Raw genomic sequence first — 20,866 nt, forward strand, 5'->3', positions numbered from 1 at the left:
CCATTAAGACCAAGTGTGTTTGGAAGAGTCCTTGGTGCTATCTCCAATCTTGGCAATTTTCTTTGCTTGCTTTGATAGTAGATGGTGAGTGTGTCTTTTTAGCCAAAGCTACAAGCCTCACCTAAGATTTCCTATGTTTTATTTTCACACTCTAAGCTTTTGTTCCATTAGCAGGCTAGGTGTTTTGTCTTTCATTTTGACTGTTTGAGTCCATTTTTAAATTCAATAGTGAATCTTACTTTGAAAAATAGTCAAGTAAGTAACCTTAGACATTCTGGCTAGGTAAGACTTGGTATTTAAGCAGCCTTTGGCTACCTTTATTACCTAGGAATTGTCTCTTGGTAAAATCTTACACCTTTTCAAACTAAGAATCCACTTTTGAAATTAAAAAGATGTCTAAGGAAAACATGATCACCAAGAGAGGAATAGAAATGAGTGAGCTTAAGGTCTTGTTTGCCCAATACATGAAAAATCAAAATGAAGGTGAACAAAAAGAAAGATGGAAGGATGAAAGGTGCAACCAAACTAGGAAAGATATTCCATTCTTTGGTAGGGACATTAGTGCTTTAACATACTTAGCTTGGGAAAGAAAAATTGATAAAAATATATCATTTTCTTGCTAGAGATAGTGAATCCTCTGCTCTTAACATATATCTTTCTAGATTAGAAGAACATGCAAGTGAGTGGTGGGATGAAAGGCAATATAGGGTTAATAAAGGTAGACAATCCTTCATTCATAATTGATATGAATTAAAATCTTGCATGAAAATAAAGTTTGTGCCTCCAACCATTAAGAGAAACCTAGAACTAATGAAAGATAGTATTCAAGAGGGAAAAATATTTCTTGAAAGTTTAAATGATCATGGTTTCCTTCATAAAGAAATAGAATTTGGAGCAAGACTTAAAGAGCTCAAGGATAAGAAAATAGAAAGAGAGATTAAGAGAAGAGTGAAAGAGAGTAAAGATGAAGAGACAAGAGAAAAAGAGATAAAAGAGGAAGAAAGAAGACAAAAAGAGAGGAGGGAAGAATAGAGAAGAGAAGAAGAAAGAAGAAAAGAAGAAAAGAAAGATAGAGAAGAAAAGAGAGAAGAGAGCAAGAAAGAGTAGAAGAAGAAAATAAATTGCTACTGATGGCAACTTCTACTCCTACAATTAGAGAGGAACCCAAAAGGGAAGGTTTCCAATCCTTTAATTCTTCTCCAATTATCTTTAAGTCTTTGAATGATAACTTCTCTTTTAAACTAATCGCCATACCAATTTTCATTATACTACCCTCTTCGAAAGATGGCAATTTAAATCTTGACTTACTGTTACCCTTAAGGATACAAGGAACTCAAGATAAAAGAAAGTGACTTGTGAATTAGGACTTTCAAATTTCCTTAAAACTATAAAATAAAATATAGAAAGTCCCTATTCTAAAGTTACTTCTAAAAAAGAATTCTTTCTTGGATTGATACTAATTGGAGATATATTTGATGCTTATTGTAAGTATATTTTTGATCCACTAGGAAAGCAATAAACCAAATTTGTATTTCTTTATATCTTTCCGATTTCAGGACAAATCGTTTTTCAAGAGGGAGGGTATGATGGAAACCCATTTAGGGAATTCCATTCAAAGGAGTATCAACTTAAGTTAAGGCTAAGAAAGGAAAGTTGAAGAAGGACTTTTAAAGGCTCTTAATTTCCTTTTTCAGGGGATTCTTTTTAATATGCTTATATGTATTTTGTAGGATAATGCTAGGAGGTCATGAACCAACCAAAAATGAAGTCATCTAGTCAAAGGAAGCAAAAGAATCAAGAAAAGACAAAATTCTGGTTAGCTTTCGCATTGGGAAGATTGGCTTCCAGATTTAAAGTGTGCCGGAATTTGCCTTCCGGAATGAAGAAGCGGCCCAGCCAAAAACCTGACAAGCCCAGCCACTACGATAAGTGTTTTTCACATGTGTGGTTTCTGACCTGGTTTGAAGTAGGGGCTACGTAATCTGTTTAAGGGCGCCTATATTGCATGATTTTAATTTGAATTTGGGAGGGAATTTGTGCCAAAAGGATGGCTCATCTTTACCTATAAATAAGAGAGTAATCTTTTTGTATTTTCTCACTTTGGAGTGTAATGAAATGTTGTAGGATTTGTTCTAGCCTCTTATACTCTTCAGTCACTTGAAAATTTTGAATTCTCTCACTCTCCTCTAGCTTCCTTCCTTAGTAGGAAGGCCTTTTTAGCTTGAAGGCATCATACACACACCATACCTTCATCCAAACTTTCATCAAACACCTTCTATGCATCCATTTCATTAGACCATTTTTCATTCCGTTATGCATCTGTTTTGGAGCTTCTTCTTGCATGCTTAATGTTAGGAGAAGGTTCCATCAACATGTTAAAAAGTTCAAAACTAAATGACTAATTCAAATATTTATTTATATTGATTATAATTAAAATATTTTACACTCAGATAGTATGATGTACTTGATGAGTACTAGGCCATCCGTGTCTTTAACAAGAACATAAACTCAAGGAAATTAAAAAAAAGGAGGTCTTGAAGTATTATAAACAAAAAGATGGCAATTGAAATTACATGAAAAAAATAAGAATGATTCACTAATTGAAAACAAGCAATTAAAAATAAAGAAAAAAAGCAAATTTCCAATAAGATAGAAAATGAACATGAGGAAGAAATGAAAGAAATTGGTGAATAGGAACATAATTATTGTTCCTCGTTTTGTTATTTGCAGTTTGGAAACTGAGAAATTTACACTATGTTGTCTTCTAGTGAAACCCATTCATTAAATAGTTTCAAACTTCTTTTCTCCATAATGTCTTGATGGATAACAAATAATAACCTCCTTTTAACAAATTTTCCTTGTATTTTGTAATTAGCATCCCTCTTTTAACAAATAATAAACTCTTTCTCACACATCACTTTTAGCTCGTCGTACCACTCCCATGTCCATCCACTTCCCATGGATAAAAATATAATTTCTTTAACACATTTATAAATAGACTACATATCTCATCCTTAATATTTCCAATTCAATTTAAATTGATGCCATCCTTAAAACATCAACGTCCGTATAATTATATAGAATATTAATTAGATTCATTCTAATATTAACCTTGTTGGAATTTAGCTATATTGCATTTACTTTTACTTTAATTATAATAACCTATAACTAGAGTAAATAAGTAGCCTAAAACTAAATAAAACAGTATCAACATAAACTTTCATAGTCGATAAATCCAAACTTGAAAACTTTACAAAGGAGGGGTTTTTCACGCGAAATAAGAAAGAAAAAAATTAATGACATTTATTTATTCGTTGAAATGAGTTAAGGGCATGTAAACGATCCTTGTTAGGAGTGTTTAGACAAGGATTTTGAATTCCCATGCGAAAGGGCATTCGTAATTGATTCAATCACGGGTTGTTTTGAAGGTGGTGGTGATGAGGATCATCGTGATGTTCAGGTGCAGGAGGAGTTGCTGCTACTTCAACAATGCCGCTAGAAGTAGTTTCGTCTGCTCCAGGTGGAGACGATGATTTGGCATGCACACCATGCACACCGTGACCAACTTTCTCACTCTTTTTGATTTCTTCATCGATATGCACGTTATCTTCAACGGTTACCACCACTGTGTTTTGTCCGAAGGGACCAGGCACGATGGTTTCCTGTACCCTTTTCTGCTCATCAAAGTGAATCACTTCCTTTCCTTGCGTCTTCTTCTTCCTCCTCTGAACGCAGCAGAAGAGAGCAAAAGCCACCATTGTGAGCAACAAGAGGCCACCCAATGAGACCACCACCACTATTATCACTGTTGGGTTGCTTGGAGAGGGTGGAGGAGGTACAAGAGGGGCAGGAGGAGGAAGTGGGGGAGGACGAACCGGTCGAGGTGGTGGCGGGGGAGAAGGACGAATGGGACTAGGTGGCGGCGGTGGGCGCACCTTTGGAGGTGGAGGAGAAAATGGCTTCGGTGGTGGTGGTGACCGTAATGGCGGTGGTGGCGATCTAGAAGGTGGAGGAGGAGGAAATGAACGCGGTGGTGGTGGAGGGTTGAAGAAGGGTGAAGGTGGTGGTGGTGGTGGAGTGGAGGGTTGAAAGGGTGGAGGAGGGAAACGTGGGTAGGTAAAGTTGTTGGGTTGAGTTGAAGCCATTTTGATTTTGTTTAAGGTTGTTTGTAATGACTATGAATTGATGTTTTCGAAAGATGGGTTTTTTAGTGTTATTTGAGAGTAGATTTATAAGAAAATTGTTGGGTATGAAGCTATGTGGTATCATATGTTTAGTAACTTGACTCGCATGCGAAGTTTTGTTAGGGTTTGTTTGTAGTGGAAAACACTTCTCTATGGTTTTACTTAGCTTCTTTGACTTGTGTTGCTTCCTCTTCTTTCTTTTTCTTTTTTTGTTTGAAAAGATGTGTTAACTGTGCTGAGAGTGATGATTGATAGTTTACTTTGGATGAAATTTTTATTGTGTAGTTTAATTTTTAAAAAAATGGAGTTAGAATTATCTTAAAGTGTAGTTTAATTTAAAAAAAAAATGTATTTAACTTGGTACCTTTTCTTAATTTTCATAGATGTGTGGTTTGATTTCAATAAGAATTTTTAAAACCAATTACCTGGCATATTATTTTAATATCAACAGTAGTTGTCGGGTTAAACACTCTTATATACACTTTCGAATGAATTCTAGGTTTTATAATGTACTTCCTTTCATATCTCCTAAAGTTTTGTATTCATCATAAATTGTAAGGTAAAAAATATATTCTTACTTACTACACTTAAATAAAAAATAAAAAATTATATAATACTCATTGATATTTGGCGACAAGTGTTAAATTTAATAAAAATAAGAAGCTTCCTTTAATAAATTCATGGTTAGATATATCAAACTTTAGATTGTTTTAAAAAAATGGTAAGCATTTTGTTGTATTATTTAGTTTAAAGGATAAAATGGTAGAAATGCATTATTGGTTCAGGGCGAAAGGAAAAAGAGAAAAACAGAGAGTAGAAAAGACAAATAAAGTATTCATGTTAAGGATAATTTAGTTTAAAAAAAAGATTTTTTCAATCAATTGTGTTTTAACTATACTTTGACGTCTTAACTTTATGCATTCAAAATCATGAGAATATATGGTCCTTGTTTATTAGTAAATTAACTTTGATTTTGATTGGGAAATAGAATCCATATACTAGAATGTGTGATGTTTTCACCTTACTTTTTAATAAAAATTGAAGTATTTAAATTGAAATGAGAAGTAATTCTCCCTTTTACGACATCTTTGTTCTCTTCGGAGTCAACCACTTTTTGGATGTGAGTATCATGCTCAATTCAAATCCAAATAAATTAACTGAATTCATATCAATTTATTAGGATAGAATTGATTTGGACTTTCAAAATTAGTTTAAAATTTGTTTTTGAATTCAATTTATAAAACAATTTTGTAAAGGGCTTAAGTTGTTAATTGATTTGAAATGTTGTTATGTTTTATAAAGAGTTGTTAAGAAGAAATGTTTATAATTTAAAGTTAACGGTTGGAAGTCTCACGTAGACTAAAAATAAGATCAATTTATAATATATAAGTGAGTATAAACTTCACCTTAATAAGTATATAATTGTTAATTTTAAAAGTTTTTTGAACAGAGATAAAATTAATTGGAAAATATGAAATAATATACAAAATTTTATATTGATTAACTTAAGAGACATATTTTTTTTTGTGAATATTATTTTTAGTTTATTCTAGTTACATTAGATTGTATATAGAGGTATTGGGTTGTACAAAGCTTCAAAACAAACATATTGTTTATTGGATTTAGAATCTTGTGCTATTTTTTATAACTTTTGAAAATTGTGGAAGATTTATTGTATTGAAATCTAGTAAATATGATTTTCCTTATTTTAAGCTTAAGCTTTTGTAATTTAGCTTAGATATGATTTTCTTTCTTTGAGCTTAAGCTTTTGTAATTTAGCTTAAACCTAATTGTAGCAACATTTAGGTCCATACATCCAACTAATCATGAAGCTTATATATATAACTTAAATGTGCTGATGAAATACACTCAGTTTATTTCTATAATTTTTTAATTTTATAAATTGTCTCTTCGTTTCATTTTCTCTCAATTTTTTATTTTTATTTTTTCCTTTTCTTCTTTATCTTTTGTTCTTCAAATTGGTTTTTCTTCTCTCTAATTTCGATTTGGACTTTATGATATTAAATTGAATTTTTCATCTAGAAATTCAATTAATTGTCAATTAAATTTTGATTTGATAATTAGATACAAATTATATTGAATAAAATTTGATTTGATTTGTATTTTTGGTTTAATGATGTTTATTGGATTAAGCTAATTAATTGAATTAGTTAAGTTCAGTATCTAAATAGTTAGAACAAGCATGATAAGAGGAATTAAATGAATCTTGAATACGTGAATTGACTCTCTTTTTTAATTTAATTTTCAATTCTTATGTTTATTTTTGTTTGCAATTCAATTTAAAGCGTTCTAAAGAACCTCAAATTAATTTGCATATAAAGAATGTTAAATATTGAATATATAATGAGTCATTTGATAATAAATCTGGATTGCGTTATGTTAGCAAAATTTTATTGAAAATTTAGATTATTTGCTTTAGATATGATAGTTAAAAAAGGAACCACACATATAGTAAGCAAAAACACTTTGAAAACTAGGCAACAATAATATCATTTTTAATTGGGTGAGGGCCTGGAAAATTATAAGGCCATTGGGTCCTAGTTGGAGGTAGTCAGGTCCAGACTAAGGGAACCTGACCTTAGCAAGGGTCTTTCCCCCAAAAGCCAGATTCTTCATTCTGTTTTTCCCTTTTCTCTCTCTAAACTCAGTACCATTTCCCTCTTCTTGCTCTGACCTCTCTCTACTTTTTCACAACTTTCCACCGTTGCATTTTCGATTAGGTGGTGTTCTTTCGCTCACGGAGTTGAGGGCTTTCTATCCATCCGATTAATTTTTGATTTGGACGGGTAAGTCGATTTTTCCATTTTCTTGAACCTAGGGCATGCAACTTTACTCGTTGCATGCAGCTGGGTAGCATCTCCTTTCGATTCTCTGTCTATTCTAGCTCTAAGAGCTGTTTTCATCAATTTAGGTGGTTGTAGGGTACTGTTTGAGTTTTCGCTGTGAAGGCACGGTTAGGGCACTCTAGTTGGTTGTACTTCTCAACTTCAAGGTAAGGGGAGCTAGTTATTTTGTTTGAAATTAATTTATGAGATATATGCATGTTGAATCCTGAATTTGTGTGTTGAATTAAACTGTTATGTTCCTGTTGATGTACCTGTTGAGTATAAATTGGCTGGTGTTGTGATGCTGGAAATTGTGCATGTAAAAATGTATTGGTTGTAAGTTGTTATGATGTGAATTGGTGACTGTGGTTTTGGCTGGACTGAGCAATATTTCAAATGTAATAAGTTTAAGGTTTGGGTTCTGTCAAAGGAGGGTTAGATGGAAGGTAAGGTAAGTATGCACTGTTCTGAGTAAATTGGTAGTAGTCCAGGTCAATTTAAGGGAAGTGACATAGTGATTTTGAGTAACAAAGGTCTAGGATGAGTTATAGTGTTGAAACAGTTTGGAGGGATCAATTGTGACTTATTGAGAGCACTTTGTTGGTAGGATAGAAGAATCTTAAAAACCTGAGTTGGCACATCCCTGATCATAGAGCAGCCCTAGCTTGGTCCAGTCAGTTGTGACTAGTCATATGTGCTGGCGTCGAAGGTAAGACTGATGTGATTGAGGTTAGGGAGATGTGATTGAGGTGGAAATCCTGTGTTAGTCATGTTAGATGAGTAAAGTCATGTTTAAAATGGTAGAATCAAAATTGGGTCCTTGGGTTAATGAACTTGGAAGTTTAAGTTAAAACTTGGGTATTGATCACTTTAAAATCATGTTAATAACGCTTGATAATCATCTAGACAAGTTTAATTAGGTACAAAATATGAATTACAAGGCTTAAAAGTTGGAAGAAAGGCCCAGAAGTGGTAAGGAGTGGGTGAGTGGGTAATTCTGCAAAATTTGTGTTCTGCAGATTATGCAGACTCGCTAAGCGAATGTTTTCGCATAGCGAGTCCTCACAAAGAGGTGCTCTCTGTTTGAGCATTCGCATAGCGAGTAGGTGCGATGTGCTAAAGACTAGAGAGGGTTACTATCTGTTTGGAAAGTCGCGTAGCGAATATAGTCGCTTTGCGACTGTTGCTAGCTTGGGAAATTAGCCAAATTAATTCGAATAGTGAATTTAGGGCGCTATGAGAATTTTAGCTGTCCCCCTGTCAGGAAAATTCGCTCAGCGCATCAAGGGTGGTGCGCTATGCAAATTTTAGCTGAAAAACACTTCCCTCGTCAGGAAAATTTGCTCAGCGTACCAAGGGTGGTGCGCTGTGCGAATTTTTGCTGTCTTGCCTTGCATCTTGGTGCATTGTGAGACCTAGTTCAGTGAGTTTCATATTTTTCCACATCTGTTTGAGCTGTTTGATGTTGTTTGACTAACAAGATGTATGTATGTCCATATATTTGAATTGTGTGGCTTGAAATAATGTGACTGCAAATTGAAATGATGAAATTGAGTGTGAACTGGACATCTCAGGGTGAGATGATTGAAAGTGATGTGTGGGGTGTTGTTGTTGTTCTGTATAACTGTATGGAACTTTGAACTGGTATGTCTATCCCTACACTCGAAGCATTGTTCATGCTCAAATAGAGGAGAGCAGTGTAAGTGGTGAGAGTAGAGGGAGGTCCTCGTCTATAGCCTTAGAGTTTAGACATAGACAGATGGGGGATTTACCTTGCATAGTGTTGGGGAGTGCCAGTTGAACTACGCAAGTGCAAAGACGACCAATAGTTCGACAGTTATACCAATCTGGATGAGTCGTGTGAGTGTTTGAGTCATGGTTTAAAGGGTATGCTTTAATTGTTCTTTTGTATGTAACTAAGCATGATGACATCGATTGATTGTACTATATGATTATTGCTTGTTTATCTAGCTCACCCTTGCTTCTTTGTTGTGTGTTGCTTTTGTATGTTTTCTTTTGCGATGATCATCCACTATGATGGAAGCAGAAATTGTTGAGGAGATACCTTTGGAGCAAGAACTAAAGGACACTGATGCTGCAGTGCAGTCTACTTAGGAATTTCCTATTTGAACGCTTGAAGTGTTGAATACTCTAAACTGTTTAAGTTTAAAATTTTGTCTTCATATTTGGATGACTGTAATTCCGTACTTAATTGCAAGTCATACTCTAATTGTTCTCTTTATTTGGATGTTGATGCCTATATTATATGATTGTGGTTATTATATATTTGGGATGTTACAAATTGGATTATCAAGTCGTAATGTAACTTACTTTTCATTCTAGAATTTTGTATCACTAATCATATCTACTATAATTGAGTTTTTCCCATTTGTAAGAAAAATCAATATACCTATATATTTGTACTATATATAAGATGTTTGAATAATGTATTAGAAAACATAATAATGTCATTGATTAAATACAACAAAATATGCATTTCCAAAAAGGAAACAAACACAACAATGATCAAACGTAAAAGAGAAGGTTATAAGTAATGGATAAAGTTATAAAAAGAAGAAAGAGTTATCAAGAACCTCAAATTAACTTTTTTTTTTAATCAAAAAGTCATTTGAGTGAGTCCTTGTTGTTAATTATGTAAATAAGAATTTTTGTGAGATGTTACAAGCCGCAAGGGCTTACAAATTGATCTATTTGTTGAGTAAAAACTATGTGTATTTTGAACTAAAAAATTGTCCACTTTTAGAAATTCTAATTTATCTAAACTGCTTTTTTTTTCTAATGGACTTTAAGTGGATACATTCATAGTTATAATAATTGTACGACCCTTTGCACTTGGTAGACTCTATTATATTAAAGACTAGAATATGTTAATCATTTTTCTAATAATTTTTTGATAATAAATTATATGTTATTATTTTATTGATTTGTATATTTGAAACAAACCAACCACGAGCTATCATGTAAATAATTGTAAAAGAAATTGTGAAAAAAATCGTTAAAAAAAGATTTTCCTTATATTAATGAATGTTGCCTACATGTATTGTTTAAGAATAATAACTTTTATTGTAAGTCCATGTTCAAGGATTCTTTTGCACATTTGTAACTAACTTACTATTATGGTTCACTTTTTGTTTTGGATTTCAGGTTATTATGTTTATCTTTTGTGCCAAACATTTGATTTAACTAGAACAAAGTTAAATTGTCCTATGTTGATTTCGAATTATATGTACCAGGTTCAAATGTGTGAAAAGTTATATTAACTTAAGTTCTGTGCTTGATTAATTCTATCACTTGAATATTATAACTTATCTTACTGTTCAAATAACCTTTAATATTTGTTTATATAAATATTGTTGTTCAAATATCTTCTTTAAAATGTTTTTATTGTCTCTATATTATTTGTTTGAATATGATAATACATTCCTTCTAATCATTTTACTTTTATATTTAAAACATCAAATACTTTTACATGTCCATGCGGCCTTAATACCTTCCAGAAAATAATTTTAAGTTAATTTTATAAAATTAACTTATAAAATAAAATTTATATTTACTTATATATTAAAATTTTATTAAAAAAAAACTCAATCACCTCAAAGGTAGATCAACTTGAGAAAAATTCAAATAAAAAGAAAAGTGATGAAATAGTTATTAAATATAGTGAATCGAGAACAGTACACACGATGTTCAATAAAGAAAAAATGTAACACATGTTCCTAGTAGCAACATTCACAAGAAGTGAAAATTGTGATTTTATTTTATTTTTTCAAATACTAACGGCTAAACATTATAAATATGACGTGAACTAAAGGATACATGAGTCCAAACATCTACTTTTTATCCTTCTTTTCTTTCTAAGGTAAATTATTGCTCTTTACTTCTCTGACCCTTTATCTTCATAGTTTATTTTTAAGAATCTTGTTACTTGAAGTTATTATCATGAAAAGTTTTGTTTTGTAAGTAAAATTTTTCATTATACAATGTTTTTATACATTAAGAGGGATCAAATTATTTAGTTTAATTAAGTTTTGAGTCTCAAAGAAATTAAAAAAAATTCAATAAAGTTTATATTAAATTTGTTTGATCTATTGAGTTTTTATAATTTAAATTTTTTTCAATTGTATGGCTGTAGTTAACTTTTTTCATTAATTATATGATATGATAGTTTACATGCATTGTCATCGTACTTAAAATATTACTTCATAATATTTTTATTATATAAAATTATAAAATTATGAAATTATAAAACTACAAATATATAAAATTATTAAATTACAAATATGCAAAATTAAAAATTAAAATATTTATATTATAAAATTGTAAGAAAATTGAGTTCTTTTTACCAATAATTTTATAATTATGATTTTCATTAAATAAAACAAATTCTGGAAAAAAAAGATATTGATATTATGATATCTTGCAATAAAATATTATAGTATGAAATTTATAAGAAAATAACAACGGTCAATTAATAGAAAAATCTAATTACAGAAACTAAAGTAAAAACTCTTAAAATTTTGAAAACTAAATAAACTAGAAAATTTTAACAGAAACTCAATTTAAAAGTTTTCAAATTTATCATGTACTCAAGTTAAACCAATTAATTATATTAATGTAAGCAAAATGTTTGTTTGATTAAGTCCAGACAATCTTAAAAATATTTATTTAAGACCCATTGAAGTACATAATTATAAGTTGAAAGTTCTTAAACCTCTTGGAAATTAATCTTTTTCAAGAATCCATTTTTCACTGAAAATAAATTCATATAACTGAAAAAAAAAAAGTCGCTTACATTTTCAGGTTAAATATGTTTTTAGTTCCTAAATTATTGGTAGTTTTTGGTTTTCGTCCCTCTTCCAAAATAAGGTATAATTTGGTCTTCATTCTTTTCCAAACGTTCGTTTTAGTCCTCGAAAACTAAACACTGTTTAAAAATTTGGTCCTCATTTAGCAACAAATGAGGACTAAAACAAAAATTCCGAAGACTAAAACGAACGTTTCGAAAAGAATAAGGAACAAATTGTACCTTACTTTGAAAGAGGGACGATAACCAGAAACGACCAATAGTTTAGGAACTAAAAACATATTTAACCCTACATTTTCCAATAGAATCCCACAGCACCTAAGAATGAAGCCAAGAAATCTGTGCTAGTACCAAATGAAGAAAGTATAAAAACGACATAATATAATTTCCTTTTTCTGTTCATTTTCCTTTTCCTTTCCATAGAAACCACTAGGAACTCATAAAGAAACAGTCTTTTCTCTCACTTCCTTTTCCATGGCCATGCCAATTTTTTGCTACAACTCCTTTAAGTGTCTTCCTTCAATCATCAACGGAAGAATGTGTTGTGTTGGGTAACCTCCTACCACGCACAAATGAACTGAACAGATGCAGTGCTCTTGAAGGTTGAGAATAAGGTACCATGTGAGCAGCACCCCTTACAGTTGCAAAAGTTAACAAATTTCCATACTCAGTCACCCAACCTCCAACCTACATGTTCCCATTCAACATCAAATTATAACTTAATAGCTACTATTGATATTTCAAAAGAACAAGCTAACAATGTAAAACATTCTCAAAACTTAATATTTTAAGGTACCTGCCCTTTGTGGAACCAGGCCCCATATGGGACTGTAATCTTGAAATGCAATTCATTAGCTAGTTCACGCATTAGTGTTCGAGATCCCAATAATGGCACAACAGAATCTTGGTCTCCACTGAGAGATCATTCAACATTAAACTATTAGACGTAAACAAAAAGGTTATGTATCCAATGATACTGGGGATTGCCATATCAGGGTGTCTGTTTTACATTGAAGTTACCTGAAAACCCATACTGGGATATGGTTTTGGACTATTCTTTTGAGAATTGGAAGGATGTTGATGTTACCATCAGTGTCACTGTAGTTTACAACACTACAAAGAAGAAACATGATCAATAACACAAGACAGATATGAAAGATGGAGTTGCATTGAATTTGTATTCTGCTGAGTGTTTTTGTACTGTTCTCTGCTGTGTCTTTAAAATATATTAGACTTTTTTCAAATATATCGAAAAACTAGTGTATAGGACAGTACAAAAAACTCTAACAGAGAAACTAGACTAAGTTGCATATGGATCAATTTAGATAAGTTTCTTGGAAATGCCCTTAGATAAAGGTACTCTACAAACCACTTCAATTTAACATGGATCTAAGTTAAACATAAACTTAGATTAGAATATTCAGGCATGTTAGTTAATGGTATTACTCTATTAATTTAAGCCTTGACCCAACATAATTTACATGGGTCTAAATCCCTGTATTGTGTTGATAGCAAAAATATTATATAAACCAGCAAATGTTTATATTTGTTTTAGTACATTAAAAAATCTGACATTACTTTAGAGTTAAGGTCAATAAACACCATTCTTCTTTAATCCATTGATGTGTTTTCAAGACAGCTATCACATAGCCACTGATTATTGTAAAGTTTTCTTTACTTACTTACTGCACATGGACCACCTATAAGGAAGGTTTGTACGGTTTGCATGAAGAGCCTTCTGAACCTCTGGGAGATTGAAATAAAACCGTCTTTCTAGACTCAAACACACATCCACACCTACACTTATTTTTGTTGCCTGCGTTCAGTCATATGGGTATTATAGCATACAAGTTCATAGAATAAAAGTATTACCAATAACATTTGACCAGAACAAAATTGGAAAAGGCCTACCATCTTTTTCAATCTCAGTTCTTGTTCCGCTATGGATGGATAACAAACATCTAGAATCACATCATAGTTGTTTATGTAGTTGCCAACAATGAGATTTGCTTCATATATGGCATTGTTGCATGAATTAGAAACGTTGTGAGGACTTTCATAGGAATAGTCATCAAAATTACAATCATTCATAATGGCAAGGCCAATTTCATCAGAAATCATTCCATGTGACCAGAAGTATTCATATGTTGCTGGTGCATCCCGATCAAGTCTCAAAAGTGGGTTTCCAATCTAATGAAAAAGGGGTGCATTAATATGACCTTTAAAATATCTGAGACAAATGAGACTTGTCCAACTGTAACACAAAAAGAAACTTCAAAGAAAATTTAAGGCAAAAGATGAATCAGGTGAATGGAATCTCACAGCAACTCCTTTGATGTTGAATTTGAAACCAGTTGAACCAGCATTATGGTCCAAGAGAACATTAGTTAATTGAGGTACATAGTGTCCTGCATGACTTGATAAAGTTTAATAAAAAATCCCAATGTTTCATGAGTTCAATGCACTGAAATATAAAAAACAAAAGTAGGTACTATAATATTGCAGCACTACCCCCCTAGGAATGATGTCACAGTTTACTAGCATTTGAAAATTTTCATAAATAATTGTAGTCTAACTAAACCACGTCCGTTATATAGAATATTTTCAAAGAGGAGATTTTCATCATGAAATTTCAATTGAACGAGTAAATTCTAAAACTGAATTTGATGATTAGTTTTTGAACCTGCATAGCTTTCTCCAGTGACGAACAGCTCCCTTGTTCTGTATGATGGAAACTTCTCGTACCATTTCAACATGAACAAGTACATATCATTGGCTGCAAAAAAACAAATGTATGTGCGTTCTCACAAAAATTTCCCATTTTTCAAAAAGGGCATTTAGATCAAGGTCCTTTAGATTATTATCATTTTAAATTTTTGTATTTGTCTTTTACCTTTGTAGACTATATTTCTTGCACTTGTATCAATCTTTCACTCACAAGGCCAAAGTTTCTTGGTGATTCTGTCATCATATGGATAATGATTCTTTGACACCCAAATTTAACAAACTTTTGACACAGGACAAGTGTCGTAAGCTAATTGGTCCATGTGTTTAATGTTTAAAAAAATTGAAAATGAGGTGTAAAATGAAGGGTTGGAGGGGTTTTGAAACGCGGGATTCATTTGGATTCATTTCAAAAAAGGGAAGGTCATTTGCGTCAGAGCATTCTAGAGAATCGTTCTCCCTCCCACCCGACAAGCTTCTATCTCCCCACAAGGCTCGTCGGCGTTGACGGAGTTTGAAGGTTGCTGGAGTGCCGTTGACCGGAACTGCATACGTTCCGCCGTTTGGAGTATACTTACCTCGAAACCGCCATTGGAGGTGGTTTTTGAAGCTTTTTGCCGTTCGTTTCGGTAAAACATTGTTTTTGTTCGTGGGTTTAAGTTTTCTAAAAAAATTTGGCCATTTAGGGTTTGTTTTGTTATCTGGTTGTTTCTCGTGGTGTGGTTAATTGTGGTTTGAACTTTTGTTGAACATTTTCGCGTTTATGTTGTTTTTGGGTGCAAAGTTTGAATTTTTTGGGTTACTGTTGGGTTATTTTAACTTAGGTTTTGTATTTTGTTTCGTTTGACAATGATGAAGTGCATTAAAGAAGAAGCTCGTAACAATGTAAGTAAATGTGATGTATTGAAAATGTAAATGTTCGTTTGAATAATGTTAGTTAATGGTTGTTTTTGTTGAAAATAATATGTAGTTTCGATTGCGGGCGTGGTGTGACACCAAAGCCTAATCCAAATTAATGGTATACTAAGACAAATTGATCGGACACGTATTGGCCAAACTCCATTCAAGTAGTGTGTTCATATGAACGGGCCGATTGACTTATGCACTCCTTTGTTGAAGGAAATGGTGACCCGGTGGGTTGGCCGCAATGAATGATTCATTTTGAAGCAAAGAATGGTACCTTTTACAGTTACGGATGTTTGCATGGGTCTAGGCCTGGGTGTTGGGGGATTAGATGTGAATTTTGATGATAATGTTGGTGGTGTCGTTTGTGCACAATTTTCTTCAAAATCATTTAGTCCAAAAGAAGTTGTAAATAGGATAAAATTGTTAATAGAAAATAATGAGTCCGAGGTGGATTGTGTATCTCGTTTGTATATTTTACTTTTTTTTTACTATTTTGTACTTTTCTAGGAAATCAAAGGCAGTTAGTAACCTGCCTTTTAGAGTATTAGATAACATTGATAGTTTGTATCAATATGATTGGACAAAAGTTGTGCATACATTTGTGATTAATAGTTTAACAAAGGGGTTAATGATGATAAGGGAGCGTGAGATAAAGGACTCTGTAGGGCTTAGTGGCAATGCTGCAGTATTGCAGGTAACAATTATATTTTATTTTACTTTTTTGTTTTGAAACTGTAAATTATTTGGTCTTCATTTTGGCTTATTTGTGTTTAGTAGCTTTGGGCCGTTGAACGTTTGGATTTAGTGGATGGTGAACATGAAATTGTGTTCCCCAGAATAATAAATTGACCTTCGCTTAAGTTGAGGTCAAAGAAAATAGAAGAGTTGTTTCAGAAAAAGGATGTAAGTTACTTGATATCTCTGTGTACATTTAGTTCATTTGTTTTACATGCTTTTCTTTATTGTTTTTTATTGATTACTTATATTTGGATGTTGATAGATATGTTGGGAGTGGTTTGTGTGCGAGGAAGACCGTGGGAACCCATTGATTCGTGTAGCCCTTCATTTGAATGAAGGGGCAATACCACAACATGGTGTAGATGAGATTGGGATGAGTTGGGAAGAACTACTGATGAAGAGAATAGAAGACAAACAAAAGAGAATGGTTGAAATGAATAAGAAGTTAAGAGATTTGGCTGCAATGGTTGGTGATGGAAGGCAAGAAAGACAACAACCTTCATTTTTTGCTGTTGATGTTCATTGTGAACCAGATGATGGTGATGTTCATGGTGAAGGAGTGGCACGTATGCAGTTCCGGTCAACAGCGACACTTCAGCAACCTTCAAACTCCGTCAACACTGACGAGCCTTGTGGGGAGATCGAAGCTTGTCAGTGGGTGGGAGGGAGGACGGTTCTCTAGAATGCTCTGATGCAAATGACCTTCTCTTTTTTGAAATTAATTCAAATTAATCTCGCGTTTCAAAACCCCTCCAGCCCTTCATTTTTCACCTCATTTTCAATCTTTTTAAACATTGAACACATGGACCAATTGGCTTACGACACGTGTCCGGTGTCAAAAGTTTGTCAAATTTGAGTGTCAAATTATCATTATCCTATATTCAAATATCTATTCTTGTATTTCAACTCACCTAGCTCAATATCATTATATCTACAATGCTTACTTTTTCAATTAAATCACAAATAATAACTTAATCTGTTTTCCATTTCATTCACCCAGCTCGAATCTAAAGAAATATATCTTCCTCGATCTGTATTACTTTGAATAACGTGAAATTTTATTTAGATAATTAAATTAAGGAGGAAACTTACATACAGCAGTACTCATGGTACTCTTAGTGCTGTTTTCCAATTATATTTATTATTTCAGCTTTGTACTATGCAATGCATCTAATGTAAATTACTGAAGTAAAATTCAAAAAAACTGATTCGAGAACTGCAGCTATAATACTGTATGTAAATTTGTCCTTTTATAGTTCGAAGCAGGAGATAATGTAAAAATAAAAGTTCGAAGCCTTAAAGAACATCAGCATAGTAACTGAAAATGACAAAAAAGAGAAAATAGGCCAATTTTGTTACCAGTGGAGAGATCTCCAGTATTGTAATCTGAAGTTGTATTTGAGTATGACCAACCAACTCCAGCAGGAGACTCCACAAAAATGAGATTGGATGCTACAAATCACAAAAATATCAGGAAAGTGTGACTCCAAAAATTACATAAATAAAAGTTCTATTTTTTTAACCATGGTAATGGAAAGAATTATCCATAGTTGGAAGTAATAATAAACATTGTCCAAACCTTCAGATTATACACTTCTCAACATTTATCTCATATCTTAAGTGACATTATCAATATTCCAATTTGAACCACATTATGATGTGTATGTTTCATACCTTTATTCCAAGACATGGAATTTCTTCGGAGACCAAGTCCATCACCATTAGGATAAAAGGGTCCCAATTCAGTAAAAGCACCTCCTCCAACGGAAGAACATCCAGGGCCTGAAAAACAATGGAATTTGTTGGCTTTTCTTACTAGATTATTGTAGTCTACTTTTGAAACTAACAGTGTGTGAAAAATTCACGTGGGTGAGTATTATTTTATTTCAATGTTGTTTAAAATATCCAAATTAACCTTAAACTTGCCTAGCTCTGTCTTCTCACACAGGTGACAATGATATGACTAAAAATATAAGTATATGATTTAGTGCAGCATTAACCAATAAACAAACTTAGACTAAGTACTGTCTTGTCTACACTGAACATCTGAACATGAGCAAAATTTCAATTAGTGCACGTTTGCATTGTAGTGGGAAGTGTACAAAATTGGTTTTCTTTTCCAAGCAACAATTTCTACGTTCTTCCTTTTGTTTTATGAGGGAATTTCTAAAAGCACTTTTGCAACTTTAATTCATACAAACCTCGCACATTTCACAAAATTCTCCTTGCTAGGCTGAACTGTCATAGCTCACCTTAAAAATAAAGAAAAATGAATCATGCTTAAAGTAAATTTTACTGTGAGCTATGTGATAGAGTGACTGACAAGAAGAATCTCTATGTTGGATGATTTGATGTAGCTGTTAAAGTTTTTTCAAAAAGTAGGTACTACAGAAAACCGTAGTCGTTTCACTTTTTTTTTTTTCAGTTATTCAGAGGCTCTGCAAAAGAGAGCAACAGTGTAAGCAAACAGCACTTTTGGTAGAGTAAAAAGACAACACAACTCGAATGCCTTGTGGACAAATCAATGACACCTTCTTGGCTTGACAAAAAAGAAAGGAAAAAGGAATCAAAATAATCAACGGCTCCTAAAAAGAATAAAAAACACAAAATAAATAAATAAATAAATAAACAAAAGCATGAAGAAAGAAATAACTTCTGCAAACAAACAACCCCGGAAACTTTCAAGAAGCAAACTGACTCAAGCCAGGAGCACCCACTTCATGATTAACTTGAACCAACTCAAATCTCAGAACAAGCTACACAGGGTTAAAGAACCATGCAGGTGTGATGAATGAAGTTATGAAACCAAGCTTGTTTTTAAAATTCACAAGTGGGTGTGGCAATTGAAGAAGTGTAAAAAAGGGTGACATAACATAAATCCATAACCAACCTCCATTGAGCCAAAGTGTGAGAGGCTTCTTGTCAGGGTCTCGATCAGCCTCCACAAAATAGTAGAAGAGGCTCCTTCCATGTTTGACATCAACATCAACATACCCAGCAAATTGCTTAAACCCAACATTAGGTTGTCCAGGCAATCTCACCACCAAATCCTCAGTTGGATACCCTTTCACTCCAGCAGTGCCCAGCAAGATGGCACACCACACCACAATTATGACCCCAACCAACCAACACCTACCCATGTAACCCATCACCCTTAAACCTTCAACACCCTCACTAGAAAGCTACCCTTTGTCAATTTATCTTTATTGACCAAAACAGGAACATTAATACTAAAGGCAAATCCTAACCCGCTCCTCACTCTCAAAAAAGCAATCTTTTTTCCAAATAGTTTATTCCCCAAGTCAAATGAAGAAAATTAACTATGGTACTTTTGTCTTTAATAGACTTACGTTTGTTATGGGATAGGAGGAGGCACGTGAGTCGTGGATTGGCTTTAGCGAATGTCCCAACCTAAAGAGCTTAATCGCAGAGTATGACCCAAATGCATGAAGGAATGAGCATAATAAAAATAGAAAGAAAGTGATGCGTTTCGACAATTACATGTGTCGGCATGATTTACATGGATTTAAGCTAAAAGGAGAAAAGAAAAAAAAAAGTTAGAAACAGAGACAGATTGAGGGAAAAAGTAGGAACGGTATATATGTCAAGAATAGTGTAAAACTAAATATTCATAAATAAATAAGGTAATCAAGAACTGATCAAACGAGTGAACTACAATTTAGGTTCAAATACAATTTCAATCTTCCTATTTCTTTAAATTTATACTTTATGTCTCCTAGTTTAGAACAGAGATATTCAGTATCCTAATTTTACAATATTGGTGATTTCAGCCCATTATTGAAATTAAGATTTTGGGATCTAAAACAAGTTTAAACTCTTAAATGTCCAAGAAATTTGAATTTTTTTTAAAATAATCAATAAAAAAAATTGTGCTTTTGACAATCTGAAATATTTTTTATTTTTTTCTTAAGATTTCTCTTGTTGAATCTCACCATTTACGCGTTGTCATGATGTTTTGTCATGCACTTATTTAATTGAGTTGATTTCTTTTATAGTTTTATGTTTTTAATGTTTTAAATTAAATAAAGTAGTATTGTCATTTTGAAAGGGAATTAATTCCACCTCAATACTTGTTCGTTAGAGTGCAAAGTTGAAAAGCTATAACTCAAGCTAGTCTCGCAAAGTGAGAATAACTTAGTAAAATAGTATGGACAATTTGTTGTATATGTTGACAGTGAATATTGTATGTTAATTTAATATTTGTTTAGGTCTTTTGGAATAAACTAGTTTTAAACTTGTCTTTACTCACACATAAGAAAAAAATAATAAATATTTTTAAGTTTATAATTAAGTTTTGAATAGAATAAATTTAAAAAATGATTTATAAGTGTAGAAAATTCAATATGTTTATAAAAAATATAAATAGAAATTTTGTAAAAATACAAAGGATAAAATGTGTACAAAAATAAAATAGTCTCTCTAAAAATATAAAGAATAGGTAAAAATATATAGAGTAGACTCACTAAAAATACAAATAAATGTATATGTTTATAAAAATTATAAATAGAAATTTTGTAAAAATATAAAGGATAAAATGTGACAAAAATAAAGTAGTCTGTCTAAAAATATAAAGGATAGGTAAAAGTATATAGAGTTGACTCACTAAAAATACAAATAAATGT

At 32.4% G+C, this 20,866-nt stretch overlaps 2 protein-coding genes and 1 long non-coding RNA gene across 4 annotated transcripts; 1 reads left to right on the forward strand and 2 right to left on the reverse strand.

Moving 5' to 3' along the window:
* Positions 1 to 3,209: 3,209 nt before the first annotated feature.
* On the reverse strand, positions 3,210 to 4,205 carry LOC124839816 (uncharacterized). The gene has a single exon (XM_047315747.2). It carries the CDS (start codon positions 4,143 to 4,145, stop codon positions 3,411 to 3,413), a length of 735 nt encoding a protein of 244 aa, XP_047171703.2. The 5' UTR covers positions 4,146 to 4,205; the 3' UTR covers positions 3,210 to 3,410.
* A 7,969-nt stretch (positions 4,206 to 12,174) lies between these two features.
* On the reverse strand, positions 12,175 to 19,949 carry LOC148206354 (serine carboxypeptidase-like 42). The gene is made up of 10 exons (XM_088104240.1): positions 19,114 to 19,949; positions 17,898 to 18,005; positions 17,583 to 17,675; positions 14,539 to 14,631; positions 14,178 to 14,263; positions 13,767 to 14,045; positions 13,538 to 13,671; positions 12,876 to 12,968; positions 12,652 to 12,769; positions 12,175 to 12,542 (listed from the first exon to the last, which is right to left on the reverse strand). The coding sequence occupies exons 1-10, from the start codon at positions 19,370 to 19,372 to the stop codon at positions 12,375 to 12,377; spliced, it is 1,431 nt and encodes a 476-aa protein (XP_087960366.1). The 5' UTR covers positions 19,373 to 19,949; the 3' UTR covers positions 12,175 to 12,374.
* Positions 14,817 to 17,086, forward strand: LOC148206355 (uncharacterized). Of its 2 annotated transcripts, none has more exons than XR_015783552.1 (3): positions 14,817 to 16,179; positions 16,260 to 16,388; positions 16,486 to 17,086. It is a non-coding gene; the product is annotated as an uncharacterized LOC148206355 (long non-coding RNA). The 2 variants fall into 2 exon arrangements; XR_015783551.1 differs by having other exon boundaries at positions 16,263 to 16,388.
* Positions 19,950 to 20,866: the final 917 nt, after the last annotated feature.

This window comes from Vigna umbellata, chromosome 1 (assembly GCF_029865625.1).
Source record: "Vigna umbellata cultivar VRB3 chromosome 1, Vumbellata_1.0, whole genome shotgun sequence".
Classification (NCBI taxonomy): domain Eukaryota; kingdom Viridiplantae; phylum Streptophyta; class Magnoliopsida; order Fabales; family Fabaceae; genus Vigna; species Vigna umbellata.

What these genes read in the sequence shown, in the direction of transcription:
- LOC124839816 (XM_047315747.2), bottom strand. Translation starts at nt 4,145, where the DNA reads ATGGCTTCAACTCAACCCAACAACTTTACCTACCCACGTTTCCCTCCT.
- LOC148206354 (XM_088104240.1), bottom strand. Translation starts at nt 19,372, where the DNA reads ATGGGTTACATGGGTAGGTGTTGGTTGGTTGGGGTCATAATTGTGGTG. An exon ending in CACTGGAGAAAGCTATGCAG is followed by an intron (nt 14,264 to 14,538) that starts GTTCAAAAACTA and finishes CAAGTCATGCAG; the next exon opens with GACACTATGTACCTCAATTA. An exon ending in AACTGAGATTGAAAAAGATG is followed by an intron (nt 13,672 to 13,766) that starts GTAGGCCTTTTC and finishes GACTGAACGCAG; the next exon opens with GCAACAAAAATAAGTGTAGG.